This window comes from Aureobasidium melanogenum, assembly GCF_000721775.1.
Source record: "Aureobasidium melanogenum CBS 110374 unplaced genomic scaffold scaffold_1, whole genome shotgun sequence".
NCBI lineage: Eukaryota > Fungi > Ascomycota > Dothideomycetes > Dothideales > Saccotheciaceae > Aureobasidium > Aureobasidium melanogenum.
The window spans coordinates 726,813-754,080 of NW_024470053.1; the positions used below are offsets into that span (position 1 = coordinate 726,813).

At 50.3% G+C, this 27,268-nt stretch overlaps 11 protein-coding genes across 11 annotated transcripts; 6 read left to right on the forward strand and 5 right to left on the reverse strand.

Annotated features, from left to right (window-relative positions):
* Window positions 1-2,275: 2,275 nt before the first annotated feature.
* M437DRAFT_17511 (uncharacterized protein) lies at window positions 2,276-3,508 on the reverse strand (the record flags this gene model as incomplete). The annotated part of the gene is made up of 1 exon (XM_041018911.1): window positions 2,276-3,508. A coding segment is annotated over one exon (1,233 nt), but the record flags the coding sequence as incomplete, so codon positions are not given.
* Window positions 3,509-4,600: 1,092 nt separating this feature from the next.
* On the forward strand, window positions 4,601-8,644 carry M437DRAFT_61673 (uncharacterized protein; the record flags this gene model as incomplete). The annotated part of the gene is made up of 4 exons (XM_041023969.1): window positions 4,601-4,705; window positions 4,761-4,844; window positions 4,891-8,583; window positions 8,636-8,644. 4 exons carry the CDS (start codon window positions 4,601-4,603, stop codon window positions 8,642-8,644), a joined length of 3,891 nt encoding a protein of 1,296 aa, XP_040884269.1.
* A 565-nt stretch (window positions 8,645-9,209) lies between these two features.
* Window positions 9,210-9,784, forward strand: M437DRAFT_71075 (ubiquitin-conjugating enzyme; the record flags this gene model as incomplete). The annotated part of the gene is made up of 3 exons (XM_041025618.1): window positions 9,210-9,228; window positions 9,301-9,622; window positions 9,673-9,784. The coding sequence occupies 3 exons, from the start codon at window positions 9,210-9,212 to the stop codon at window positions 9,782-9,784; spliced, it is 453 nt and encodes a 150-aa protein (XP_040884270.1).
* A 481-nt stretch (window positions 9,785-10,265) lies between these two features.
* On the reverse strand, window positions 10,266-10,604 carry M437DRAFT_38573 (uncharacterized protein; the record flags this gene model as incomplete). The annotated part of the gene is made up of 1 exon (XM_041019863.1): window positions 10,266-10,604. The coding sequence occupies one exon, from the start codon at window positions 10,602-10,604 to the stop codon at window positions 10,266-10,268; it is 339 nt and encodes a 112-aa protein (XP_040884271.1).
* An 838-nt stretch (window positions 10,605-11,442) lies between these two features.
* Window positions 11,443-12,127, forward strand: M437DRAFT_71077 (uncharacterized protein; the record flags this gene model as incomplete). The annotated part of the gene is made up of 2 exons (XM_041025619.1): window positions 11,443-11,495; window positions 11,551-12,127. 2 exons carry the CDS (start codon window positions 11,443-11,445, stop codon window positions 12,125-12,127), a joined length of 630 nt encoding a protein of 209 aa, XP_040884272.1.
* Window positions 12,128-13,034: 907 nt separating this feature from the next.
* On the reverse strand, window positions 13,035-14,138 carry M437DRAFT_61676 (uncharacterized protein; the record flags this gene model as incomplete). The annotated part of the gene is made up of 2 exons (XM_041023970.1): window positions 13,035-13,619; window positions 13,698-14,138. The coding sequence occupies 2 exons, from the start codon at window positions 14,136-14,138 to the stop codon at window positions 13,035-13,037; spliced, it is 1,026 nt and encodes a 341-aa protein (XP_040884273.1).
* Window positions 14,139-15,604: 1,466 nt separating this feature from the next.
* M437DRAFT_36969 (FMN-linked oxidoreductase) lies at window positions 15,605-17,343 on the forward strand (the record flags this gene model as incomplete). The annotated part of the gene is made up of 3 exons (XM_041019547.1): window positions 15,605-15,709; window positions 15,766-16,676; window positions 16,725-17,343. 3 exons carry the CDS (start codon window positions 15,605-15,607, stop codon window positions 17,341-17,343), a joined length of 1,635 nt encoding a protein of 544 aa, XP_040884274.1.
* A 277-nt stretch (window positions 17,344-17,620) lies between these two features.
* Window positions 17,621-18,919, forward strand: M437DRAFT_79906 (uncharacterized protein; the record flags this gene model as incomplete). The annotated part of the gene is made up of 1 exon (XM_041027255.1): window positions 17,621-18,919. One exon carries the CDS (start codon window positions 17,621-17,623, stop codon window positions 18,917-18,919), a length of 1,299 nt encoding a protein of 432 aa, XP_040884275.1.
* A 641-nt stretch (window positions 18,920-19,560) lies between these two features.
* Window positions 19,561-20,796, reverse strand: M437DRAFT_35957 (orotidine-5'-phosphate decarboxylase; the record flags this gene model as incomplete). The annotated part of the gene is made up of 4 exons (XM_041019351.1): window positions 19,561-19,939; window positions 19,992-20,005; window positions 20,305-20,429; window positions 20,487-20,796. The coding sequence occupies 4 exons, from the start codon at window positions 20,794-20,796 to the stop codon at window positions 19,561-19,563; spliced, it is 828 nt and encodes a 275-aa protein (XP_040884276.1).
* Window positions 20,797-22,671: 1,875 nt separating this feature from the next.
* M437DRAFT_38115 (uncharacterized protein) lies at window positions 22,672-24,779 on the reverse strand (the record flags this gene model as incomplete). The annotated part of the gene is made up of 5 exons (XM_041019776.1): window positions 22,672-22,747; window positions 22,819-23,101; window positions 23,160-23,390; window positions 23,471-24,177; window positions 24,244-24,779. 5 exons carry the CDS (start codon window positions 24,777-24,779, stop codon window positions 22,672-22,674), a joined length of 1,833 nt encoding a protein of 610 aa, XP_040884277.1.
* A 1,025-nt stretch (window positions 24,780-25,804) lies between these two features.
* Window positions 25,805-27,001, forward strand: M437DRAFT_61680 (plasma membrane iron permease; the record flags this gene model as incomplete). Its single annotated transcript, XM_041023971.1, has 3 exons — window positions 25,805-25,832; window positions 25,886-26,089; window positions 26,142-27,001. 3 exons carry the CDS (start codon window positions 25,805-25,807, stop codon window positions 26,999-27,001), a joined length of 1,092 nt encoding a protein of 363 aa, XP_040884278.1.
* Between the last annotated feature and the right edge of the window lie 267 nt (window positions 27,002-27,268).

Genomic DNA, 27,268 nt, shown 5'->3' on the forward strand with positions numbered 1-27,268 from the left:
AAATACCCAGGTCTTAATAACGATATCGAAGAACAAATAATGGTCGGAGGGGCTTGCTGCATCACATGTGCTACGAACACACAGCTCATCTGTGATATAGGCTCGTTGTCAGCGTATTGTTGGCAAATGTAACCAGTCAGGCCTCCCCGGCGAGATGACGTCCGTGGACTGACAGCGAGCCTGCGTCGTGTTGGACAATCGCTCGTGTGGCAAGAACTCACCTAATGCCAGAACACGCCCTGCATCACGACTGATAATACAGAAAAGTATGTATCAGAAGTGTATCAATGAAGCAGGAACAAGATGTCGAAGACAACGGAATGAAACGGCGAGACAAAGGATGGGGTGAGGCAGACTCGCAAAGGGCACAAAGCACAAGCCAGCCCAAGAGTGCAAGGCTAAAGTTGACCGGCCGGCCCGCAGATGCAGTTCGTCTCCATGTATACTTTGCACACCACGTTGACCGACACATATAGAAACCTTGCTGTTTTTGGCCAAGTTCGCCTGTGACTAACCTCGCATTCGTCTCTGCTAACTTTCTGAATTCACACCCGCGAGACTCGAAGAGACATGCTATCCTGAGCTCTTAGCAGGTAGCCGTCAAAGACGTTCCCAGACAAAGGGAGTTATTCGGCTGGCTGCAGCTTGCGTCGTGCAAGACGAATGATGTGCGCACCCAAGTCTGTGGCTCTTACAACTTGGGGATTGGGCTAAAAAACGGTCGAGGTTTGTTACGCAACGCCGCGCATCACTAGCCTCGATCCAGAAGTACAATAGCCTTAGGGCGGGGCCCTTGCGGCTGTACTGTAATAGGGGATTCATTGTGCAAGGTACAGACCGACCTTGATGGCTTCCAGCGTCGAGATGTTTGTGTGCTGAGGCTTCGTTCCTCAGGTCTGTTGTGAATCAAATGATCGATAATATCTCTAGAGGACCAAGCCTCTTCCGCAGTGCCGAGTGTCTGGCGACCCCCTCGTGACGGTCCATGTCAACACCCTAAAATGGAATACGGCTACGCTCCGGCACGCGTCGTAGGAGTGGCGTAGGGGACCGTTGCTGGGCTTGAAATCCAACGTGTAGATAAAGTCTCAACGCCAACCAGAAACGCTCGTAGAGCTGGGTGCTGACGCTGAACGGAAATGCTGTGATAAAGTACATGGCTGAATGCCTGAGGTATGGAATGAGCATCACCAGCCAGTTGGTCTGGACTCTCCTGGTCAAGTCAGTCCAGCTGGACAGTGCCTCGGACAGTGCTTCGAACTAAGCGTCAGTGTCCGGACATTAATCGACGGCAGGGGCACTGCTTGGGCGCACAAGCGCAGCTGAACAGAATCGCTTGCATATTATTATTGCGGGTGCACCTGCTTTCCGCGTCACATAATCTGCGTGGCTTGTCGGGGTACATCAACTGGACACGGAAATCGGGACAAATGCCCGAGCTGAGAGCCTGTCGCTGACGTGCCAGAGGGCCATGCATGTCTTACCCAAATTTGTTCATACTTTCGGAGCATTGGCGCGCTTCTTTGTATCCTTTTGAGATGCCAAACACCGCATCATACCTTCGATCTAACAGACAGGTTGGACTGCTGAGTCTGCTGTTTCTCCATGCGCGCTCTTTCCTCTTCTTAGCAATTGGCAGCATTGGATGTCAGAGTATGATCAAAGGTATCCGTTGGGCATGTTCGTATTTTGGGGCGTACAATGAGACCACATGATGCCACCCTACACTCCAAATTGTATCTAAGCGATGACTGCTCTCACTTGGGCTCACGAGATGCCGCCGTTCACCTGTCCGCATGTCTTCATCCCCTCGCCTCGGAACCGACTAGGGATGCAGCATGCAAATCGTCACTCTGAGTGTTTCTGTTATTCTGCTGGCATGCTCTCAATACCTCTAAAGTATTCTTGCAATAATGCATGGATCCTCGCGAATTACAGGCCGCCATATCTTCATGATGAACGTATATGATAGGTGAGCGTTCAGTTATACGAGTAGTTGCAAAAGGTCGATTGGAAAGAATTGAAGAAAGATTCAAGTAAATACATGAGGATTCCATGCCGTGGTATAGTACAAAACTCCGAAATGCCTTCTGGTATCAAGTCAATAAATCTTTACACTGAAGAATAGTAAAGGCTGGTGAATCGTAAGCTCCTATGCCTGTCAAACGCCATTGCCCACCTATAAAGATCCGATAACCAAGTGTCGCGATTATTGTCATCAATTGCTTCCGCTGCTGTCCTTTTGCAGTAGAGACGGCACACCTCCAGGGGTCATACCAGCATTCGAATTCGTACCGCTATCACCGACCGCTTTCTTCTTCTCCTTCTTGGCCCATCGTAAACCACACGCGTTGCATAACGTCTTGGGCCCTTTAGGTCCTTTGCGCCATTCGGGACTGTCCAGGGTTCCGCAATCCGCGCAGACATATTCTTCAGCGACTTTGAGTTTCTTTTTCTTCTCCTTAGTGCCATCACGGTCTCTGTCAAGCAAAATCGCGATGCCGGCATCGCCTCTAATAAGGGCAGGCGATGTATCACCGGTTGAAATACCGTGACTTCGTTCGCCGTCGCGATAACGCAAACCAGTGAGCATTTCGATAGTCTCAAGATGATTCGAGCCTTCATAACGGGACATTTTGTCTGCTATACTGTCAGGCTGTTGGGCTGACAAAGCACTGTCGAGATTTTGGCGCGTGAGGGCAGTGTTTGATATCGGGGGCTTGGCAGGCGGCGGCATGCCTTGGTAGTTTGGTGTTTTGCTATGCTCACTAGAGCCATCCATGCGGCCAGCTTCAGACGGATCACGCCTAGACTGTTCTTGCCACTGTCTTTCTTGGACCTGATTCTCCTCGACTTCCTCTCGTTTTAGTTCCTCGATCCTTTTCTTTAAGCGCTCGTTCTCAATCTTGTGCTCCAGGAACGAATCGAGCAAGGCGGCATTCTTGGTCGGATACGGGCGAGCCATCATGAAAAATCCTCGGCAAAGGCCTGAGGCGCTCATGGCGCCTTGACCCGAGCCACTCATGTGTCCGTATGCTCCTTGGTCGGACGAGATGTGTGGATGACCGTCGCATTCGAAGATGATGTATGTGCCGTCCTCTCTTTTGAAGCGGTAAAAGAAGCGTAAGGGGTTTCCCGAAGCTATGGACTCGTTGAATTCGCGCATGAAGATGCCGCTGTCCTCGGGGTGCACAAACTCGCCGATGAACTTGCCGACTAAGTATCGTGGTTCGTAGCCGGTGAGCGTTTTTGCAGAGGGCGAGACGTAGAGGATGCGACCGTCAGGAGTAAGGATGTGGAGGAAGTCTCTGAGCTCTTCGATGACACGCTGCGACCAGTTCCTGCGCTTGGTGAACTCGGTCAAAGTATTGCCGCCATTTGAGGGAGGACCCATGCCGAAACCAGTGGGCAGAGGGCCAGCACCGATGCCCGACATGTTGGACTGGGACTGGCCGTCGTCATGGTGGTGCTGGGATTGCGCGGCGAAGGACATGGAGTTGAGGTTGTTACCGAAGGCGCTGGGGTCGGCAAAGGGAACGGTGCTCAGCGAGACATCGAGGTTGGGGTCGTTGAGATCGAGGTCCATGGGCAGCATATTGATCTGGTCCTGCAAATCAGACATGAGGTTGGCGCTTGGGTCCAGCAAATGCTCAGGTGCGGAAACAGCCCCGGCCATCTAGTGCATCAAACCAATGATCAGTAGGCGTTCGCAAGTCGCGGACTCTGCGGTCCTGAGCACTTACGTTTTGGGCGAGCGAGCCATCGACCGACGACAGGTAGGACATCGGTATCCTGCCTATGCCCAGTCAACAAGTAACAGTACAGAGACGTGCCTGATTCCGGGGGTCCCACCAGGCAATTTCACGATGCAGGAAGACTTGCTCGATCCGCAGGCGCTGCTTGCGACCGAAGTCTGACGTCTGCGCGCTTGCCCTGGCCAACGATTTGGTCCAGCGAAACGATCGTTGATCTCGGATTTCGATTGCACGAATGCGTGTTTGCAGACAAGCCCCGTCGCTGATCCTGTTGCAAAGATCAGGGACTATCTAGAGAGACATAACTACTGCTCAGTATAACGATCATATGTCTACAAGGGATCAAGTGTTGTGTTTCTAACATCTGCTGCGTAGTCCCAAATAGGCTGGGACATAAGTCTGGGCAGACCCTTCGGCTTCCACGAGGGCGGGCCTTGCAACTCACACGCGTCTGCCTGCCGACACATAAAGAAAGTGTTCAAAAGCTCAACTCTTGGGCGCGACACTTTGTTTGATGCAACACCTCCAGCTTCCAATACATAAACACATCTCCTGCTCACTCGCTCAATTTTCTTCAATCAACTTCTGCTCGCTCCTCGCATTGCATCCTCCCGCTTCTTCCTCCCCGGAGTCTGCTCCGAGCTTCATCCGCCATGTAAGTTCATCACAATCCACTTTGGTCAACAATCGCCAAGCTAATTCCTTCCAACAGGTGTATGTCAACCGGCCTGTTCCTGAGGATCGATTTCAGTCACTGATGTTCCTATTCTAGCCAAAATTGACAAACTCTCTATCCTGGGGTATGCATAGATTAACACACGCCACTTGCACTAGAACACTTACTGATGTTTTGCCCCAGAGTTCGTTCCTTTGACAATGGTCGCAGTGAAACTATTCAGTTCTTCGCTCCTCTTACCTTGATCGTTGGTCACAATGGCTCTGGAAAGACTGTAAGTTCTTGCTCCTACATCACAAGCAATAACCACACTAATCACCATACATTAGACCATCATTGAGTGTCTCAAATATGCTACAACTGGTGATCAGCCTCCAAACAGCAAGGGTGGTGCCTTTATCCATGATCCTAAGGTACGTTTTGCGGAAGACTCCACGCTACCTCGACTGACACGTATAGCTATGCGGCGAAAAAGAGGTCCTCGCCCAGGTCAAGATGTCCTTCCTAGCCACTACTGGAGCGAAAATGGTGTCCACTCGCAGCCTGCAGCTCACTGTCAAGAAAGCATCGCGCTCGGTCAAATCTCTTGAAGGCCAACTTCTCATGATCAAAGAGGGCGAGCGCACATCTATCTCCTCGCGTGTTGCCGAACTTGATCAACTCATGCCTCAGTACCTTGGTGTGAGCAAGGCTGTCTTGGACTCTGTCATCTTCTGTCATCAGGATGAGAGCTTGTGGCCGCTCAGCGAGCCGAGCAAGCTCAAAGACCGCTTCGATGCCATCTTTGAGGCCATGAAATACACCAAGGCCATCGACAACATCAAAATTATGAAGAAAAAGCAGACGGAAGAGCTTGCAAAGTACAAAATCATCGAGCAACACGCCAAAGAAGACAAGGACAAGGGTGAAAAGGCTGAGAAACGATCCCACGAGCTCTACGAGGAGATTGAAACATTGCGCCTCAAAGGCGAAGATATGGGCACCAAGATTGCCGAGGCTAAGCAAAACTACAATGCTGCCTGGGAGAAGATCAAGTTTCTTAGTGAAATCGTCGGCCAACTTTCCGGCAAGCGCATCGAGCAACGTGCTAAGCAGGAAAGTGTTCAAAAACTCAGACGCAATCTTCGTGAAATGACCGATTCGGACCAAGAGCTCCAGACTCTTCTACAGAAATATGAAGAGCGAGTCCAACAGCTGCACGACCAAGCCAATGAGGAGAAGCGCCGGTATCAGCAACTTAGTCGAGAGTTGATCGGCAACCGCGAAAAACTCAGCATGAAGGAGCGCCAGGTCGGCTCTTTGGAGTCCGACCAACAGAATTACGACCGTCAACTTGAGAACAGAGCACAGCTGGTCAAGCAAACTGCTCGCAGGCACAATCTTCGTGGTTACGATTTCGAAGTTGATGATGAAAAGGCTCGAGAGTTCGTTGACCGCATCAGCCGCATGGCGAAGGAGCAAAACGCCACATTTGAACGCACCAGACGTGAGACACAGCAAGAGTTGCAACGCGCCCAGGACGTTCTCAACCGCATCAATGAGCAAAAGTCTACCCTGAGTCAAAAGAAAGAAAGCGCCAAGGCCTCTCATGCCGCAAACCAGCGCCGCATTGCTGGATTTCAGACTGACCTGAATAATGTAGAGGTTGATGAGGGTTCCAAGACTATGCTTGAATCCTCCGTCGAAGATACTGAAAGCAAATTGCAAGCAGCCAAGTCTGATTTCGATACCAAGGACTGGGATAAACAAGTCGAAGAGACCGATGCCGTTCTACGCCGTCTGGACGACCAGAAGGAGAGGCTAGATATGGAGCTTGTTCAGGCTACCAAGCAAGCAGGAGATTCGGCACGTCTAGACTTCTTACGGAAGGAAGTCAAGGACCGTCAACGCAGTCTCGACACCATGACGAAAACCCATGGATCCAAGATAGACAGCATCGTTGGTGGAGGTTGGCAGGCAACATCACTTGACAGTGATTTCCAGAGTGCTCTGAGCAGCAGCAACAAATTTGTAGCAGAGGCCGAGCGCCAGCGAGACGGTCAGGCTCGTGAACTTGAGCAGCTCGAGTATCGTCTCAAGCAAACCAAGAACGATCTTGTTTCACGGAGACGAGACTTGGACGCCAGCCACAAGACTATTGAGAATGTCATCGAAACAGATCCGTCCGAATACCAGAGGATCCTCGAGGAAACCGAAGCCGAGCGTGATGATCGCAAGAGCTCAAGCGAGTATGCTGGTCACCTCAAAAAGTACTACGAGAGTGCGGCTAGAGCTGCCCGGGAGAACAAGTGTTGCCTCATGTGCCGCCGTGGCTACGAAAAGGATCGTCAAGGACTTGAAAAGTTGATCAACCTCCTTGGAATGGAAATCAACAAAGCTGAGGCTGGTCGTGCCGTTGAAGAGCTTCGAGAGACCGAGAATTATCTGCAAGAAGTCAGAGCAATCAGCTCGACTTACGACAACTGGGATCGTCTGAAGAGTAAGGACATTCCTAATCTTGAGCAGGAAGAGGAGCGTCTGAAGGCTCGGGTGTTCTCCCTCACCGCCGAAGTGGAGGAACAAGACCGTGTTGTCAGCGAGCGCAAATCGGCTAAGCAGGAAGTCGAAAGTCTTTCTAAGACCGTTCAGAATATTGTCAAATATGCCCAAGAAATCGTCAACTTCGAGACGCAGATCGAAGAGCTGGCTGCCAAACAGAAGAGCCAGGGTCTTTCTCGTGGTTTGGAAACAATTCAGGACGACCTCAAGACAATCAACGAACAGTCTCGCGGAACTAAAGTCTCGTTGACCAAGATCATTGGTGAGCGTGACGGTGCTCGCAGCACCATAAATGCGCTTGAGCTCGAGCTTCGTGATGTCAAGTCTAAACTCAGCACTGTCATCCACCATCTCAAGGAGAAATCATCTATTGAGAAACAAATCAGCGATCTCAAGGCACAGAACAATGAGCTCATTGATTCTCAGCGGTCTTTTGAGCAACAGCTTGCTGATCTGGTCCCGGAAATGTCCCAAGCCCAATCGAAATATGATGACATTTCGCGTCGTGGCGCGGAGAAAGACAGACAGCTTCGTGATGAAACAGCCGCTATAAACGACAGTGTGAACAAGCTGCAATTGGTTGAGCGCGAGATCAGCGGCTACATCCAGAGAGATGGCCCTGCTCAGCTGGCGCAAGCCAAGAGTGCTATTGAGGACATGAAAGAAGACATTGAACGTTTGGAGAAGGACATGCAGACCATTACCAAGCAGGTCAAGGACGTCGAGAACAACCTTCAAAACGTCGAGGAGACGAAGCGTCAGATCGCAGACAACCAAGAATACCGTCGTGATCGTGCTGCTGTAGACGCGATAGGTGCTGAGATACGGGAGCTTGAAACACACAATGCCGAAGAGGAGAAGGCTGCTCACGAACGTGAGGGCAACCGCTGGGAGATGACACGAAACAAGCTTACGGCTGAGCAAGCATCAATCATGGGCCAGCTGAAGAGCAAAGACGACCAGCTTCAGCAACTTCTCCAGGACTGGGAGCAGGACTACAAGGATGCTGCATACAAATACAAGGAGGCTCACGTCAAGGTCGAGACAACTAAAGCCGCTGTTGAGGACCTCGGTCGCTACGGCGGTGCACTCGACAAGGCCATCATGAGATACCACGCGCTGAAGATGGAGGAAATCAACCGCATCATCGAGGAACTTTGGAAGAAGACGTACCGTGGCACAGATGTCGATTCGATCCTAATTCGGTCAGATAACGACGCACAGAAGGGCAACAAGAGCTACAACTACCGCGTCGTCATGTGCAAGCAGGACGCTGAGATGGATATGCGTGGTCGCTGCTCTGCAGGTCAAAAGGTTCTTGCGTCCATCATCATTCGTCTGGCTCTGGCAGAATGTTTTGGAGTGAACTGTGGTCTGATCGCACTCGACGAACCTACAACCAACCTTGACCGCGACAATATTCGCTCGCTGGCAGAGTCTCTATCCGAGATCATTCGGATCAGAAGACAACAATCGAACTTCCAGCTGATTGTCATCACTCACGACGAGGAATTCCTGAGATACATGAACTGTGCCGACTATACAGACTACTACTACCGCGTCAGCCGCAACGAGAGACAGAAGAGTATTATCGTGCGCCAGAATATCGCAGATGTAAGTGTCTGACATGGAAAATGTTGAAGAGGCTCTTCTGACCATTGAACAGGTTCTCTAAGCAGCAAGGATGTCTCGGTGAAAGAAGTTGGTTGCAAGGACCAAGACGGATGCGATTGCTTCTACTGACAAAAGCATGTATTTTATGAAGATTACGACTTTGAAGGCTGGGTATTGATGGAAACCATGGCTTATTCTCAATGGCTTAGCTACGCATGGCACGAATAAAAACAAATACATCATATTCAAACAAAAGCTGTGACGAGGATAGAGTGAAATTGAGTGACGCGTGCAGGCGCGACACGAGGTGGACGCGAGTGTGGAGTGTGTCGATCAGAACCCCGGCAACGCCTTGTTGTTTACACGGAATTCCTTTGTGCATTGTTGAATAGTCGCTGCGGTCGATGATAACATTATACAGCCTGCTTGACTTTTCTCAACCCGTAGCCAAATCTCATCCCATCCTTCTCTATCACAACCTCTCTTCTCGCATCTCTACTTTTGCGTCCCAGCCGCTCCACTTGCGCCGCCTTCTCTTACTCGCATTTCTCCCGCCAACACAGTCAACATGGCCGCTGTCGCCGCACCTTCGAACGCACCCGCCAGCCCCTCCAAGTCCAAGGACAATGGCAATGTCATCAAGCGGTTCGTCGCTTTCGCCGAGTCCTGGTACCAAGAAGGAGCACTGTTTGACTGACAAGACACGCAGACTGCAAGGCGAGCTCATGACCTTGATGACATCGCCCACGCCTGGTGTCAGTGCCTTTCCGCATAACGGCGACCTCACTGTCTGGGACGGCACCATCGTTGGCCCCGCCGACACTCCTTACTCTGGTCTCACACTCAAGCTGCGCTTCAACTTCCCTGCACGCTACCCCTATGTGCCTCCGGAGGTTCGCTTCACCACTCCCATCTACCACCCCAATGTCGACATGAAGGGCCGCATCTGTCTGGACATTCTCAAGGACAAGTGGAGCGCTGTCTTGAACGTCGGTTCTGTGCTTCTGTCTCTGCAGAGCTTGCTCGGAGAGCCCAACAAGTACGTCTACTCCACAATCATAATAACGACACTCACTAACTCCTCCCCAGTGCCTCGCCCCTCAACGGTCAAGCAGCCGAGCTCTGGGACACCAACATGGAAGAGTTCAAGCGCAACGTCCTTGCCCGCCACCAGGATCTTACTGATGAAGAGATGGAGTAACCTGCCCATGACCTTTTCGTATTCTCGCTTTCCATTTCTCTTTCAGCGAAGCATCACTCTGGCGTTCTGCTTTTTGGGTCTGCGTTCCACGCTCGGTCTTTTTATCTCCTCAGCCTCTACATTACTCAACTTTGGGTCTTCACGGGTCTCCAATCTGCCATCGATATGTCATCTTACACTCATTGAGGCATCGCGTTGTGACAGGACATGCATGCACGAGTAGGGGCCAAATCTCGCCTCACTATCATTTGGACAGTGGAAGAGCAATGGCTTGAATACTTGTCTTACCTTCTATCTCGATCCCTTTCTCTAGTGCCATCACTCCTGATCCTCGTTCCTATAATCTGAGCAAACGACCATTCAGTATCCTGAGAATAAACACATGTCCTCATGTCCTCATGTCCAAATGTCTGTTTTGTGATCTTGATGGGTCTCCACCACTTCTATTCATCTGCAAACTTGGTTCAATGTCGCTTCCAGATTAGCCTTTCGGGCTTTTGGCTTTTTTTCTTCTCGTCCCGTCTCCTTCTGCCAATCTTCTCACCTCGGAATTGCTCACTCCTCCGTTCAAGATGGTGTCTGTATAGATGAACGGTTTGTTTCCACCAGGATAAACACCGCGTCGCACCCTGTGCCTTCGCGAGAAGAAGACGCAACTAACGTAAAAGCCGTGAATGTGGGAAGGCAACACACCGCAGACGAAGAGAATGCTATTGACGAGGCAATCTGTGCTGAAGTTGTCGAGAAATCCCACGGCAAGAGGTGGGAAGAAGATGTTGAGGAGAGTTATGCTGATGCGGTAGCAGAGTGTGCGAAGCATTATTGCTGACTCTTGGTCGGTGTAGTGCTAGACGACACGATGTTAGGACTGGACTGATAACCAAGAGAGAGGTCCAATGACTGTGTACTCACTGATGCCAGGCTTCTCTTTAGTTCAAACCGCTCAAGATTCCCAGTAAAATATATCAAGTTGTGTTAGCACGAGATCGAGTCAGGAATCTGTAGACTACATTTTGTGAAAATGAGAGTAAGACGACAGACGGAAGCATGATATACTGCAGCCACCGAGGATACCTGTTTACCGCCATATTCATGTATACACATCTTTTAATTTATTCTATCGCTTGCAGAAACACGAGTGGCCAGTTCGTGCAGGAAACATGGAAATCGCAGGCTGGTCGAATCCTGCAAGACGTCATCGCGCAGCGAGCGAGGTGTGTCAACAAACCACTTTATGAGCTGTTCTAACTGCAAATCGAACTTCAACCTGAATGTAAAATATTTCGATATCAGGTGCCAAGGATTCTAAGCTGGCAAAAAGAGTGGATGAAGCATCAAACTAATTCGCGAATCAGCTTAAGAAGAAGTCCCTCGGAGGAGGACAAATAGGTAATATGTACATCATGATGATCACTGAAGAACAACTGCCGAGAGTGGTCTCAACTACTAAAAAAGACCAATTGGCGCACATCCAAGAAGCTCTGTAATTTCTGAACACATACCACAAATCATCTATTTGTCCCATCATGCCTGAAGACAAGAGCAAGAACCCTAACGACCCATACCACACAGAGCAACCTTCGCTCAGCACATACCCAAAAGATGCTATCCGTAACAACGCCAAAGGAAATGACTTGGACAAGGAAGTGATTGAGCGAATGAAGGTTCGCGAGATCTGTGAGGGCTGGGGAGTTTACAGAGATGCAGCAGAGTAAGGCATCCTAACCCCCAACATCACCAAGTCCGATGCTCATATGATATCGCAGATGGGAGAACTATCGCTCAATGTTCTTCGACGACGCCTACATCGCAACAAGTTGGAAGCAAGGCAATATCGACGAATTCATCGAAGCCTCCAAAGCTGGTTTCGAGAAAGGCTCCAAGTTCATGTATATTCTCCATCGCATCATCGGCTCCCAAGTCGACATGAATCCCAACCTCACTCGTGCTGTGTGCAAGATGAAGATCACCATCACCTGCCGCTTCACGTTTGACGAAATCGAGATGGACAATGACGCCGACTGTCGCTTTTTCTTCTTTCTCGAAAAGAGAGGAAACAGATGGGGTGTCGTGTTTTATACGCTTCTCTTCGACAAGGACAAGTTCACTCCAGTGAATCCCGAGAAGATTTACAGTATCCCTGAGGACGAGGTTAAACAGTATCCAAGTGGTTACAAGTATCTGGCTTGGGCAGAGAACAAGATCAGTCAGCCGCCAAAGATGAATCTCAATGCTCATGGACCTGAGAGGGATATTTTGTATGGCAGGATGAAGACTTGGTTGGAGGGTGGTCAAATTAGACCTGATTTGACTGGTGAGGATGATCCTAACTGGAAGCCTTGATCAACAATGGCTAGTTCTGGGGAGAGGACTTTTCCCCTTTCCTCCAAATCATTGATATGACCTGCACATGCACATTTTCCTTCGAACTCCCCGCGGCGACGTATAGTGATATTATAGGCTATGAAGATGCACAATATTTTCTAAGAGAGGACGCTGTCCACAGAAAGACCGTTCTCTCAAGGTGTCTCAATGGCCATGCTATGGATCTGAAAAGTATCGTGCATTCCAGCAACTACGCAGTGACAGTTTTGCAAATGGGAAGGAGATGCACCCCAATCAGAGATCAGTCCTTCTCAGGGTCTGTCTGTACCGAGAGATTGCTCAGGCAACAAACCCCATTCTACGTCCTCGAGCACTCCACATCTCAGTCTCCTGAGCCTTATCCTGAGGCATCAGACAAGTATGATAGACCCTTTCATGATATAACAAGCAGACAGTCTTCCTCAAGTCCTAGTGGTAGACTAGAAACTCAATGAAAACAAAGGAAAAACAAAGGAAATAAAAAAACGCGAAATAACAACACAAATCAAACTCTACAGAAAAGAAATACATAGTGTATGACAAGAACAAAAACAAAAAAAAAAGAGAAAATGGAAAAACAGAACAGAACAGAATAACAAAACCAAAAATAGAACAAAAGGCAAACGCATAGTGGCCGACCTAAGTCTTGAACATACCACTCACGAACAAAGGAAACAAGAGAAACAAAAACAAAACAGTAATAAGAAATGGGCCTGAAACCCGAGACCTCCATTTTTTGCCTTCGCGGTTAGCACCTTTTCAAGTTTTTTTGACTGTGAAACGGCACCACTGAGACTGCCCGCCAGCAGCCTACTCGGCACCGCAACACTTTAATTTTTTCTGTGGAAGGGAAGGGGAAGTGACGATACGGGACAGAAGAGAGAGCTCAACTGTCTTCGAGGAAGGAGGGGTGACGAGAGAGGAAAGAGGAATGGACAGGGGAGAAAAGGAAATCAGAGCCCTCACCAATGACAGGATCAACCAAGTTCATCTGCCCGAGAGCAGAGACGAGGTCATCCTCAATGTTAGTAGCCAACGAGTGTGAAAGGGGAACGACAGGAAGGTTAGAGTGTGAAGGGGAGGGAACGACAGGAAGGTTAGTATCAACGAAGGGACTAACCTCGACGAACGACAGCTCCTCGAGAGCAGCCATCGAAACGTCTTCTTCCTCCAGCTCGGATGCGTCGAAGTCGGCGAAGTGAGGGTACGCGGAGGAAGCGATGCGGTGGTGAATGACGGTGTCGTCGTTGAAGAAGACACGGTCGTCGTCGTCGGTGACGTCGTTGTTGAAGGCGTCGTCACTGAAGTCGTCGAGGATGCGGGCAAGTCCAGGTTCGCTCGGCGAGTAAAACGAAAGGTCGAAGTCGGAATCGGAGTCGAAACTACGCACCACCATGTTAGTTTTATCAAAGATAGTAACCTCACTCTCATCATCAGTCTCGCACAGCAGATCCTCATCCCAATCAGACTCCTAGTCCTCATGGTCGGGCTGTGCAACCTGTAACTCTGTTAGCAGGCTTGAGTCAAAAGAGAACGAACCGAAAAGCACTTTGTGCTCGCAAGTACGACGGATTTCTCCGCAGTATTCCTCACGAACACGTGCAAAATCCTCCTCGATGGCCGGGATGAGCTTGTTAATACGAATGCGGTCGGCAGCGGTGAGGGTGGACACGACAGGACGGCGAGGGGCAGGGGCGGCGGAAACGATGGGACGACGAGGAGCAGGGATAGCGGGAACGACAGGAGGGCGAGGAACGGCGGCGGCGACGGTAGGCTTGGGGGTGGCGACAACCCTTTGGCGTGCGGAGAAGGTGGTCTGGGTGGCGGCAGACGGGAGGCTGGGCGAAGGACGAGAGACGGGTTTGGCGGGACGTGAGACCTGTCGGGGCACCTTAGTAGAACGGGCGACGACAGCATGGGTGGCGGCCCTAGCTGAAGCCTGTGATGAGATGGTTGGGAGCATGTAGTGAGGCAGGGTAGTGGAAGGCATGATGATGGAGATGGGTATGGATGTGGAATTGGATAGATGTTATATAAGAACCTGATTTGCTAAGCTAATCTGAAGTGGAGGAAAGGAAGTTTGGAGATCAGGAGAAGAAAAGAGTTCTTATATAGCTGCGATCTTATGTCAGCAACGCGATGGTCAATGCAAATAGGCACCAATGGGGGCGTGATTAGAGGAGTGGTATAGAGAGGGGGCGTGGTGGATGATGGGTTGGGTACCTAGGTAGATACGATAGGGGAGAAGGAGGGGGTGAGCGAGATGTGGGAGGAGTGTAGGGGAGGAGTGAGTGAGGGGTGAGGAGTTGAGGGATGGATATATACCTGTATATAGTCGTGGGTTCTGTCTAGGGGGTGTAGTAAAGATGATTCTGACCAGAGTCATGGTTTGGATATAGCATTGATCCCTTCGTTGAAGCACCATGTCGACCGTGAGCGTTACTGGCCCTACATACCTCATCGTTGATGGTCTGAAATGCCCACAGTGAAGATAGAGATCCATGGAGGTTGCTAAGCCTTCATATAGCTGCCATCGCAGGTCGGATTGACCACATCAACCAGGTACCGCGTGATTATCACAGATACCTATCGAGAGTGGTATAGATTCCTGATGGGCTCCCTGTAGTGTCGAAGAGTGTGTCTGGATTGAAGGTAGGTGCGACTGAGTCTCGGCATGGGAACCTGAGGAATTGGAAGGAGCTGTACCAACAGTATACCAAACCAAACTGTGCTTACCTGCAGCCTTAGCTATCCTGATGTGGACTGCACAGGAGACAGCGACCGGGTTGGATTTTTCAGGGGTTCTTCCTCGCTATGTGCTGAAAGCAGTCACTGCGCAAGCGGCTCCTTCTCCATACCGATGTCAAGCGTTATAGTAAGCCATCGAAATGCACAATTGCGAATCATATATGCGTCTCGCCATTGAGAGATCCTTCAACGAGGTTCTCTCTGTGGAGGCGATACTCTCATCGGAAGTATTGTGCATTTCTACAACTTACTGTGACAGTCTTTAGCAAATTGGAAGGTTATGCCGAAAATTAATAATTGATGATTGTATTGTGGATAAGCCGAGAGCAGAACGAGAAGCAAGTCGAGAGCAGTGCAAGTGTTACGAGAACTCTGCGAGAATTGTAGCCCGGAATGGTTAGTAGATTTGTCGTGGCTCACAGCCAAAAAAGCTGGAAGTTGAATAGCGCGAGAGATATCAAAAATCCAGTGCACCAGGCGACGTTCAGAGATGTGCGGATCAGGGCAATTTAAGGTTCGTGGAGAAGACGGGTGTGGCGCACGCTAAAGAGCATGTGGGGGAAATTTTGCTGCGCGACTGGGGCAAGAGAAGCAGGTACTCGATCAATCGTCGAGTCGCTCATGTTCAAGACTGGTCTGCTTCGGCTAGCAGCACTGCGCAACCAACCTCCGTCTATTACACACAAGACAAAGACACAGCTTTCGAGGATGAGCCAGTCGACCAAGGCGCCAAAGCTGCATGGGCGGGCTTTCTACGAGAGCATCGGCTGTCCGAAGCTGATCCTGGCGCCCATGGTCGAGCAGAGCGAGTTCGTACGTCTGGGTTGTCTATAGCCACCTACAGAGGATGAGGCTGACAGAGCAAATAGGCGTGGCGCTTATTGACGCGCTCGTTCCTTCCAGCCGACCAGAACAAGCAACTGCTTGCCTATACGCCCATGTTCCACGCCCGCTTGTTCCATGAGAATGCAAAATATCGCGAGACACACTTCCAGCCCTTGAAGGCATCAATGCCCGAATCGCCTCTCCCTTTTGAAGACGCCCGCTTCAACCAATCTGACCTCCATCTCGACGGCAACCACCAGACCGACCGTCCTCTGTTCGTCCAGTTCTGCGCCAACGACCCCGACGACCTGCTCGCTGCTGCTCGTCATGTCCAACCCTTCTGCGATGCTGTCGACCTCAACCTCGGTTGTCCCCAGGGTATCGCTCGCAAGGGCCACTACGGTTCCTTCTTACAGGAAGAACCCGATCTGATCTACAAGCTCATCAATAACCTTCACCTCAATCTTGACATCCCTGTCACCGCAAAGATGCGCATCCTCGACACGCCCGAAAAGACTCTGGACTACGCAAAAATGATCTTATCCGCCGGTGCCAGCATTATCACCGTTCATGGCCGTCAACGTCATCAAAAGGGTCACAACACTGGCTTGGCCGATTGGTCAGTCATCCGCTACCTTAGGGACAATCTTCCTCCAGACACTGTCATCTTTGCCAACGGAAATATCTTGCGCTACGAAGATATCCCCGCCTGCCTCGAGGCTACTGGTGCTGACGGTGTTATGAGTGCCGAGGGAAATCTCTACGACCCCTCCGTTTTTGCTCACCCTCCCCCCGCTGGTCAGGAAAGCAGAGAGTACTGGAGAGGAAAAGATGGCAGAGGTGGCTACCGCATGGATGCTGTGCTCAGGCGATATATGGACATTATTCACAGATACGTGCTTGGACAGGAGCCGCCAACGCGGAAACCTTTATTCATGCCTGGCCATGACAATACGTTAATCGACACAGCTGTCGTCGAGCCAGTTACCGAAAGCCTCCCCAGCCAGAAGCGACCCGCTGAGGACGAGGTCGTGGACGGCGAGGCAGCAGAAGAACCAAATGGCCAACCCGCATCCAAGAAGCAAAAACAGAACAAGGGCGAAAATCGCAAGAAGAACGAGAAATGTCAGAATCCTAATCTCACCCCAATGCAGGCTCACCTGTTCCACATGCTCCGGCCGTTGGTTTCTAAGCACACCAACGTCCGAGATGCTCTTGCTCGCTGCCGTGCTGGCGACATTGCAGCATACGAAAATGTTCTTTCCATGGTCGAGGCTGCAGTTAAGGAAGGTCTGCTTGAGTACGAAAACTCTCCGCCAGAAGAAGCCGCAACCGAGCCTCAGATCAGACCTGAAGTAGATGCGACAAAGGATGGGAGCTCTTTGGCGGCTGTTGCATGGTGTAAAAGACCGTGGTTCATCTGCCAGCCGTATGTACGACCACTGCCCAAGGAAGCCATTGAGAAGGGATCAATGCAACTTACCAAGAAGGAAAAGGAACGGCTGGAGCGTGAAAAGGAGGAGAACAAACAGGCTGGCTTAGTACCAGAAGGAAGAGTTGAGGAACAGGAGAGCAATGGCGAAAAGGTAGAAGTGCCAAAAGAGGGCATGGTTTGTGGATAATATTGCATAGATGAGCAAGTTGAGATACAAGCTAGATTGACATAATAGACAAGTCGATACACATGCTACCTAATTTGTTATACTGCTGGAAAGTTGTATATTGAGTGTCAGTTGTGAGAAAGTAGCACCACACGCTTGGCAGGGCACGTCATGTCCCCAGGCGCGCGCAGACAAATGTCAAGATAGATGATTGGCAAAAAACATTCTTCGCACGCCACCTTCGAAGCAATGTTCTGGCCTTATCCATAAAGACAGTGTCTCTGAACGGCTCCCGGCCATGTCAACTCCCACGAAGAAAGCAAAAGCTGCCAAACGCGATCCGCAAGAGAACAAGACTGCCGATAGCTTGGAAGAAACGCCGTCTGGGATCACCGTCATCTCGACAGCAGGAGACGTCGTACTGCTCATCCAACGAGACACTCCTACACAAGAGACATGCAAATATCGTGTCGACTCGGCCAGGCTGAGAGAAGCCTCGACCTACTTCAGTCGACTGTTCTCAGACGACTACAAGGAAGGCACTACTGTCGCTCTTGCTCATGCACACCTCAGGACCAAATACACAACCCTGGACGCATCCGTACCTGCTGATGAGCTCCCCGAAGTCAAGATTGTGGATGTTGGCCGCATATCGCCTACGGTGAAGACCATCAAACCTCTCATGGCCGACTTTCTATGCGCCTTGCACGCTCGCGACTTGACTACCCTCGCTCCACCTCTGGCAAATGTAGCCAACCTCTGCATCGTAGCCGATCGCTTTGACTGTCTTGTACCGTGGCGAACCTACTGCAAGAGTCACAAGATAATCGCCGCCTTGGACGGCAGATCCAACACCAAGGTTGCTACTACATGGACAGAAGAGCGCACGCGCCAACGTTTGCTGGTCGGTATTTTCTTGGACAACGCAAGTTGGGTGTACCAAGCATCTCTGCGGCTCATACACCGAGGCTGGGTTGGTCGTGAACCTGAAGAAGATGCTGCTTTGTGGTGGGATCTTCCTATGGGCATGGAAGACGAGTTGCTGTTCCGTCGGGATTGCATACTTCAAACCGCCCAGTCGATACAGACACACTTCCTCACTCTATACACATCTCGCGAGAGGCAATGCAAATTGGGTTACGACTCGAGCGCTGAGTGTGATCTGTTTCAGCTTGGTCAAACAATCAAGTTCTTCAAACGTATCAACACCCTCTCATTGGAAGGCACCATATTCGCAACCACCGACGCCCCTGAGCCTTACGAAGGCGACATCTTGGATCTAGTCGACAGCTTCAAGCAAGCCCCTGAGTACCAGGTAGACAAGAATCATCACCACTGTGGCATCCGCACTCGCATCATGCCTCTGCTAGATCTTTTGGTGCTTGCTCTAGGCGAAGTTGGCGTATGCTGGTGGTGTTGGCAGGACTGCAGGCATGATTACGCCTGGTCCAAAGTCAAAAGACCGCTTATCTGGAAGAAAGACTCTGCTGGCGCTAGCATGCATCAACACTACAAGAACCGACAGGCTCAGAGTCATTTGTTCAAGCATCTCGATACTAGAGATCTCTTCATGGCCAATGAGAGGCTCTGGACGTGATAAACATTCGTCTTCTATCTAACTTTACACATGAATAAGCACTACTTCCATCCTTGTATCCAGCCCTGTCTTTCTTTTGTCAAGGTCGGACCGAGGCCTCGCGATTCCCTCGGCCATTCTCGCATATGCTGGACTTGATCTAGATAGATGCAACTGAGACGCTCATCTTGATGTCATTCAAGCAGATAAGAACCCTCAAGCATAACTTACACATCAAAGACCAGATTCCGCTGCCGAAAATTGTGCGATCTTTTGCCGTGGATTGGCAGGTATCACCATGTCACACAGTGGACCCTCTGTATACAACCCAACCCGCAGCTCAGGGGTCATACGCTGATCATTCAAATCATGTGCCGCGTGAACCGGCATTGGCACCAAAAGCCACCTTGTGGGATTGGAAAGCCTGGGACCAAACAGAAGGAAATAACGGACGACTTCAGAGAGCCGCTCTACACTTTTTGTATACCTGCTCGCAATATGTAGAAGTTCTCCAAACATGAGATCCGATCTGAAGTTTCCAGTCTGTCCTCCCCAATCCCAGTAGTTTCATTTTTGTTTCCTGTTGGTGCCCGACCAAGAAGAACCTGCTCTTTCTCTTGCACAGAAGAGTCCCCTCATCGTTGTATATGTTGGTATATTGTTCACCTGCTGGCTTTTGTTGCGGAAGAGCCGATTCTCTCTTCGTATGCCTTCCATGCTCTGACTCTGTATTCCTCGGCCTTTGCCCTCTTGTCTTGTGCACCATAGACACCACGGCCGACGATGATGATGTCGGTACCAGCCTCGCCGATGACTTTCTCCGGGGTGTTGTATTGCTGACCGAGACCGTCTCCAGTTGCTCCGATCTGCACGCCAGGGGTCATGGTGATGAAGTTGTCACCAGGCTTCTCGTTCAGCGAGCGTTGTGCAATGAAGCCCATGACAAATTCCGGGTTTTTGCGTGCTTCAACCACACATTGCTCCGTGTATGCACCAGTCATCAAGTTACCCGCGCTGCTCATCTCTGCAAGAATGAGCAAGCTTCGGAGGAGAGGAGGTTCGCCGAGGCGGGCCAAAGCGGAGGATTCTTGACTAGCCGAGCCTGCACTGACAGCCGAGATGGAGTCGGAAGGACCACCAAGGTGGTTTGGTGTGGGTTGAGGTGAGATGCTTTCTGTCTTTGTGCTGATTGTGGTAGAGACCGAGACGACACTGGGCTTGCGACCGGTAGGGTCGTTGTATGTAGACAACTGGTTGGTGTCCTCATCGCTGGAGAGCCTGTCAATGTCATCTGAATCGTCGTGGTGGGACAATGCAGGAGAGTCGACCTCGTCACTGTCATCCATGTACGAAGGAACGGGTGAGGCTGAGATGGAAGTGGTCACGGCGGTGTTGAGCGAAGTAACGGCGTCGTGGGCAGCTTGCGAGAGAGCGGTGATAATGGCAGGGCCAGGGAAGATGTGAGCATTGATAATGTTGGCCCAGCGTACGATTTGCAGAGGACCAGCAGTGAATTGCTTCTGCACCGTGCCTGCGAGCAGCTGTCAGTGTCTAACAGGAGCAAGAGAATAGTCGAGTATGAACATACTGCCAATGTCGCCAAACTTGCGGTCTTCGAAGACGAGGAAGTGCTTTTTGGCGGCAATCTCTTTGAGACCCTGAATGGTGCGAGGGCCAAAGTCATTGATAATGTCTGCATGTGTCTTGAGCATGCATATTGAGTCGCCGACCTCTTCGGCGAGCTGCAAGAGTTCTCTTGTGGTGGATACATCTGCCGACACACAGAGGTTCGTCTGCTTTGCGGCGATCAATTGCAAGAGATAAGCAGCCACGGGCGATGTCTTGGGGAGCGAGGCGCGCTCTTGGTATGACTGGGTGATTGTTGCGTGACGAGACATTTTGAGCGCCTAAGATGCGATAGAGGCTCGATGGATGGGAGGAGCGAGGCAGGGCGGAGAAGTCCACAATGGGGTGGTCAGGCAGCTGTCAAGTGCTATAGAGGAACCAAGGTGAAACGATGCGCGCACACAGGAGTACCAGATTGGAAGTTGCAAGGTAAAAGCAAAATATTAAATGACGACCGAAGGGCACCAGCCCAGACCGCTGAGACCAGTCGAGATTTGCGCCGAGCAAGTCAAAGCGAGAGCACACGGCCACCAGTGTGATGTACACAAAAACAAGTCAACAACAAAGGCACGACTCGAGAGACGGTCAGGCTGAGCAAATTTCTGACAGTCGGGCAGAGGAAGGAGTGAGGGATGCTCAAAGTCATACCGACTCGTCTTTATGCTTCTTTTTGACAACTGCGTGCGTGCAGGAGCCAGATTTGCTCTTCCGGATCCTCCTGCCACCAGCCAGCTCAAAAGCATCTGAAAGTGGGGTGCAACCCGAGGGTTTTTGGATGCTGTCTCAAAACCTGCCGCTGTCCACCAAAGCACAAGAGTCTGCTTGACCACAGTCACACGCCAATGCAGGGACGAGGCTATTGACAGATTTTTTCTACTCCTGCGGCGCCTGCACTCTTCCACCCGCTTGTCACCGCCTCTCTTGGCTTGACTCTGCACTGCTTAACGCTTCCAATGTCCGAGTCTTGCAAATTGCGGCCTACTCGCAGCTCAAGCCAAGCCCATCTACGGCCTTTCGACTTTCCAGGCCCACCACTTTGGACCGCAGCTGCTTCCGATCTGCAAGACGTGCATCAACTCTCTCGCCAATTCCTGCCAAACTCTGTTATTGAACTTGTCCCTCCTGAATCCCTCTCTCCACAGTTGTCTATCTATCCCTGTCTTTCCGCATTCCGCTCATGTCTCGAATCGCTGGTACATGAGCGTCCAATTGACTCTGTTATGAATGTCACACCAGGCCGTCAGGATTGGTCCTAGGGGTACAACATTAGAAACACATCCTTCCGCGGACTATTGTGCATGCGCTGTTCGAACACTCTGGGCTCACTGCACAAACATTGAATAGCTGCAGATCTGCAGCAATAGACGCGTTAGTTTGGGTCAGCTTGTCAACGGCTGACCTTTTGACCGTCCATCGTACTCCGTATACTGATAGCGCTCCGAGTTCCGACATGTACATATCCTAGTCACTCGCAGCTGATACGAAAGAGTTCGTCTTTGTTCATTTATCTCCCCGTGTCTAGAAGTATGTAACGCGTATAGCTATATAGATGCATGTTACTATCAGGGTGCTGGACAATTCCCGCTAAGAAGCAACTAGATATGGAGTCCTTCTGGACGACATTTGTCTCCGAGTGAGAATCTGCCTTCCCATAGCTTTTGCCTTATCCTGTGTTGTGGTCGGAGTATGAGGGAAGTTACATACTTCTGAACAAGGGGAGGTAGCACTTCTCACGAAGACCGCGACCTGTGGGGAAAAAAGTAACACATCGATAAATCTTGCTCGGCATGTTGACAGTCCACAATGATGGTTCGGTAGGCTTCGGCATCAAGTCCTAAATGAAGGACTGCAATTCCTTGTGACAGTGTGTTGTGGTCGGCTCACACCGCTACAAGAAGTATTCATCATGTCCCAGGGGGACTCGGACGATAATGGTCTTTATCAAAGATGGCATTCTCGAGATATGCGAGCTTCTTGAATCAAACACAGCGACAAGTAAACAATTTTTGAATTAACGGATTTGCAAATACTCATTGCCTCTTGGCTGTCATCTGCGTTGTATGGGAGCTCTTGCTGGTACACCAATGACTCGTCCTGAGTGCGCTACTACATCTCAACAAGTGTGACGATGCATCTGTCCATGTCCACTACTCATCGACTTTGCCGACGCTTGATACTACAACTCTTTCTTGCTCACTCGCATTCAGTGGTGCCATTCCGTACCTGTATCATGCTTGCGTCAGCCACTGCTACACACATCGCGATCTTGTGAAACGTGATCTCTGATGACTTACCAAGTGATTGCTGCCAAACCTACAAATGCTGCGATACAGCTGAAAACCAGAGCCACAATGCCCCTGGCTGTGAAGCCTGCAGGAAGCGGACGGGCCGGTGTGTTCTGGCCGCTAAGGTCTAGGATATCCTTTGTGTTGGCAGCCGCATTTCCTGCGTAGGGTACACCAGCGGCTTTACAGGCGGCATAGTGGTCGTCTGGTACACTAAGGGTCTTCTGCATCTCAAGAGGTGCCTCAATGAAAGTAGCGGCCAGACCTTGCTGCATGTGCCAGTCAATGTGACCTGGTGTGGGAGTTAGCTTTGCTCCTGTGTGTTTCATACACTGTTCTAGGATACGCACAGTGGAAAGCCCACACTCCAGGGTTGTTCGCAACGAAGCGAATGACAAGATTTCCCATCGGCGGCAGAACAACAGTGTCTCTGCGCATGGGATACTCGGGGAAAGCAGTGTGGTTGTTGGGGTCGAAAGCTAAGGGATTGACGTTGTCCTTCAGCGAGTAAAAGTCCTCGCCATACGACGGAGATCGGCTGATAACCTGGAAGTTATGCCCGTGATAATGGAATGGATGGCCTGGAAACATCATCGAATCAGCCCACAAAATTCAAGGTCGAGTAGAGTAGTAGAGGGAGACACGGAGAGATAAAACATACTGCCTCCGTCGTTGTTGGTCAGGACTACTTCGATAACGTCGAGGTGGTTAAGAACAAAGGCATTGGTATACTCTCCATAAACAGCCTCATTGGCAGCCTCTTCACCAGCGGTCAGGGCAGTGTAGAGACTGGGGACCTTGGGGCGGGTGTAAGTCTGATCATTGAAAAAGGCATACGGCTTGCCATTGTCGAGAATGCCCATCGAGACTGTCAAGTTGATGACCTTGCTAGGGTTCTCGAACAGAGGCTCCTTGTCGTATGGCACAAGAGAGTAATCGTCGAAAGCAGGGTTCTCATCAACAATGTTGAGAGTTACGTTCACTGGGTCGAAATCAGCTGAGGGGTTGTATTGGAGCCAGTTAGTTTGGTTGAGACGCAGGTCATCGGGAATTGTGTCTAGCAACACCTGATCCGCGATAGTGACAAGACCATAGTTGCGAGCAGTGGAGGCTTTCGTGGTGAACAGAACAGAGTAGCGTTGAGCCACTGCGACGTAAAGCAATGATGCCTCCTTAGGCTCGGTAAACACGCCATCGACCTCAACTATAGTGAAGTTGTGATCCTCGATGTAGAAATACTGAGCAGCAAATGCACCAGTATTGACGATTCTCAGCAAGTAGGTGGTATTTGGCTCAACCGAGATTTTCGTGTCCATGACAGAGTTGTTGAATAAAAAGGCATCGGGAATGGGCTCAGCACCAGTCGGGCTAAGATCTTTTAGCATGGTTTCGAAGGACAAATGGCTGATACGCTATTTGACATGTTTTACTTACTTGGAGAGGGCGATGAAAGTGATATCTTCAACCATTTCATGATACCAATCGCTTACGGAGACCGCGAACTCTTCCTTGTACTGGTCTGCAAACCAAGCATCGGTATCGTGTACAAGGAGCATTTGACGGTAGCCATCAGGGTAGCAAAGGTCGGTATGACAGTGATACCAATAGGTGCCACTCTGTTCGACGGTAAAGTCATAAGTAAAAGACGCTCCCGGAACGATTGGGCATTGAGTCTGCATAGATGGTCCATCCATTTCGTTTGTAGTGTTCTGGAACAAGCCGTGCCAGTGAATACTCGTCGACTTGTCTCCGAGACCGTTATAGACGTGGACGATAAGTCGATCGCCCTTGTTGACCTCCAGAACAGGTAGAGGCCATGTGTTGTTGACGCCAATCACTTTTCTTTCCTGAAGACCGTCGGGATTGGCCATTACCCATGTCATGTTGAAATACTTCTCTATGACCGCAGCTCGACATGTTGTGAGCAGTAGCGTGAGGCCAAATAGAAGTTGAATGATGCGACCTGCCATGGTGCTGTGTTGTGAGCGCTCCAGGGAATCGCCTGGAACGATCTGATAAGAATTGATCTAGTACGAAAAATCAGATGAATGTGGGAAGAACAAAGAGCGGGCAGATGATATGATTGATAAGATGCCCGAGGTCATCTAGGTACATTTGGGAAGATTTTACGATCTGCGGCACCGGTGGACCTGATGATGGCTAGAGCGCCACAAGTCGCACGCTCACGTCGCCAAAGTTACCTGAGGTATGCCGGTAATAGGGCAATTCCGTGTTCCTCCGGCCTGCTCTGTGCAAAGACGGTGCACTTTGTCGTTCTAATGCAGAGACACGCTTGATATACGCCTGACCCAAGCACAGTGCCAGTCGAGAGCAGCCATAGCCCTGATTCGAGACAAGGACTCTCCTGTAGAATAGGTTGAAGGATGCTACCTCACAGACCAACAAAACAAGTACCGCCGTGTCAATCAATGGGTACGAGAGAGCCGGTGGAAACCTGATATGATCCAGACGCGCCGCCCCACCCCGCGCGCATCGCTTATCTGATCCGTCGTGTGTAGCGTCGGCTCAAGCCTTCTCAAGCTGCCTACCAAGGACTCTTGGCAGCTGATCAAGACAGAGTTCCACAATATCTTTGGTCTAGAATTCCTTTGAATCGTGTCGTCGTCTATGAAGCCAGCTCGTCGTGAACTGTCTTTTCGCAGAATTTGGAGGTCATGGTGAGAACTTTCAATATACGAGTCATCGCTACGTCTCACCTGTTCCACTGCCGGCAAATTTTTGAACGATCCTGGAACGAAGGGAACCAGTAACGCCACAATAGGCTAGCTGAACCATGAAGCGCCAGTGGCACCACTCTCAACACGTACCCTAGGGAACTCGGATGATTTTGAGGGAAAAAAAGCAAAGTGGTGGTGGCCGAGGTCGCAAGTGTCCCCGTTATCAGATCAGTGTTCCCATCTCCTCTGATTTTCGATCAAATCAATCTTGATCATATCTATCTGATCCCGATTTTTTGCTCGACACCACCACCGCCATGGGTGTCAACGTTTTTGCTGTGCCTAGTATGTCAATTGATGGCTTGAATATACTTGGATATATACTGATCCTGCTACAGTCTTCTTTATTTGCTTCAGAGAATGTCTTGAATGTAGCATTATCGTTTCCGTCTTGCTGTCTTTCCTGAAGCAAACTCTTGGTCCTGAACATGACCCAGTCGTCTACAAGAAGCTGAGAGCTCAAATTTGGTGGGGAATTGGGCTGGGCCTCTTGGTCTGTTTGATCATTGGCGGTGCATTCATTGGTGCATTTTACGGACTTGGTAAGCTTGTCTGTAGCATGAGTTCTACCAACATGACTAACATTCCCTTAAGGCAAAGACCATTTCGCTTCGACCGAAGACATCTGGGAAGGTGTCTTTGGCTTGATTGCAGCAATCATCATCTCGATCATGGGTGCCGCCCTCCTTCGAGTATCAAAACTGCAAACTAAATGGAGAGTCAAGCTGGCCAAGGCTCTGGAAGAAAAGGATCAGAACAAGGGCAAGGCGACAACTCGTTTCAAGCGCTTTGCTGAGAAGTACGCCATGTTCATGCTTCCTTTCATCACTGTCATGAGAGAAGGTCTTGAAGCCGTCGTCTTCATCGGAGGCGTATCTCTTGGACTTCCGGCTACATCGTTTCCTCTTGCGGTTATCACTGGTCTCGCAGCTGGCTGTTTGATCGGATACCTCATCTACCGTGGTGGCAACATGGCATCTCTGCAAATTTTCCTCATCGTCTCGACCTGTGTCCTGTATCTCGTTGCTGCCGGTCTCTTTTCCAAGGCCGTTTGGTTCTTCGAGAACCACGCTTGGGGTAAGCTCGTCGGTAGTGACGTTTCCGAGGTTGGAAGTGGCCCAGGATCTTACGATATCACCAAGTCAGTCTGGCATGTCAATTGTTGTAACCCAGAGATCAACTCCTCAGGCTGGGGCATTTTTAATGCCATTCTCGGTTGGCAGAACTCTGCAACCTATGGTTCAGTTCTCTCATACAACTTTTACTGGATTGCAGTCATTATCGCCTTCATTTCGATGCGGTACAAGGAGCAACATGGCCACTGGCCTATGATGAGGGCCAGATCGAAGCAGGTAGACAGCGAGAGCTCTAGTCAAGTCGATGTAACAGAGACGGTGGAGAAGAAGGCATCTGATGAACCTGCAACGGTGACAGCAATCAGAGAAATTGAGTGATGATGCACTTTCCTAATTAGGCAGTTTCCTAATCCGTACAAGTTGGGATCTAGCCAACACGAGAAATGAAAACTTATCGTCGTTTAGCACAATTCTGTTCTCCCCGTATGCTGATTACTGTCACGATGTACCTAGAAAAATGCATGAATGCTTTCGCAAAGAGCGTGGACTCCACAGAGACGATCTCTTCAAGGCTCTCTCTCTCTCTCTCTCTCTCTCTCTCTGGCCACACTCATGATCAGAACACTACTGTGCATTTCGATAGCT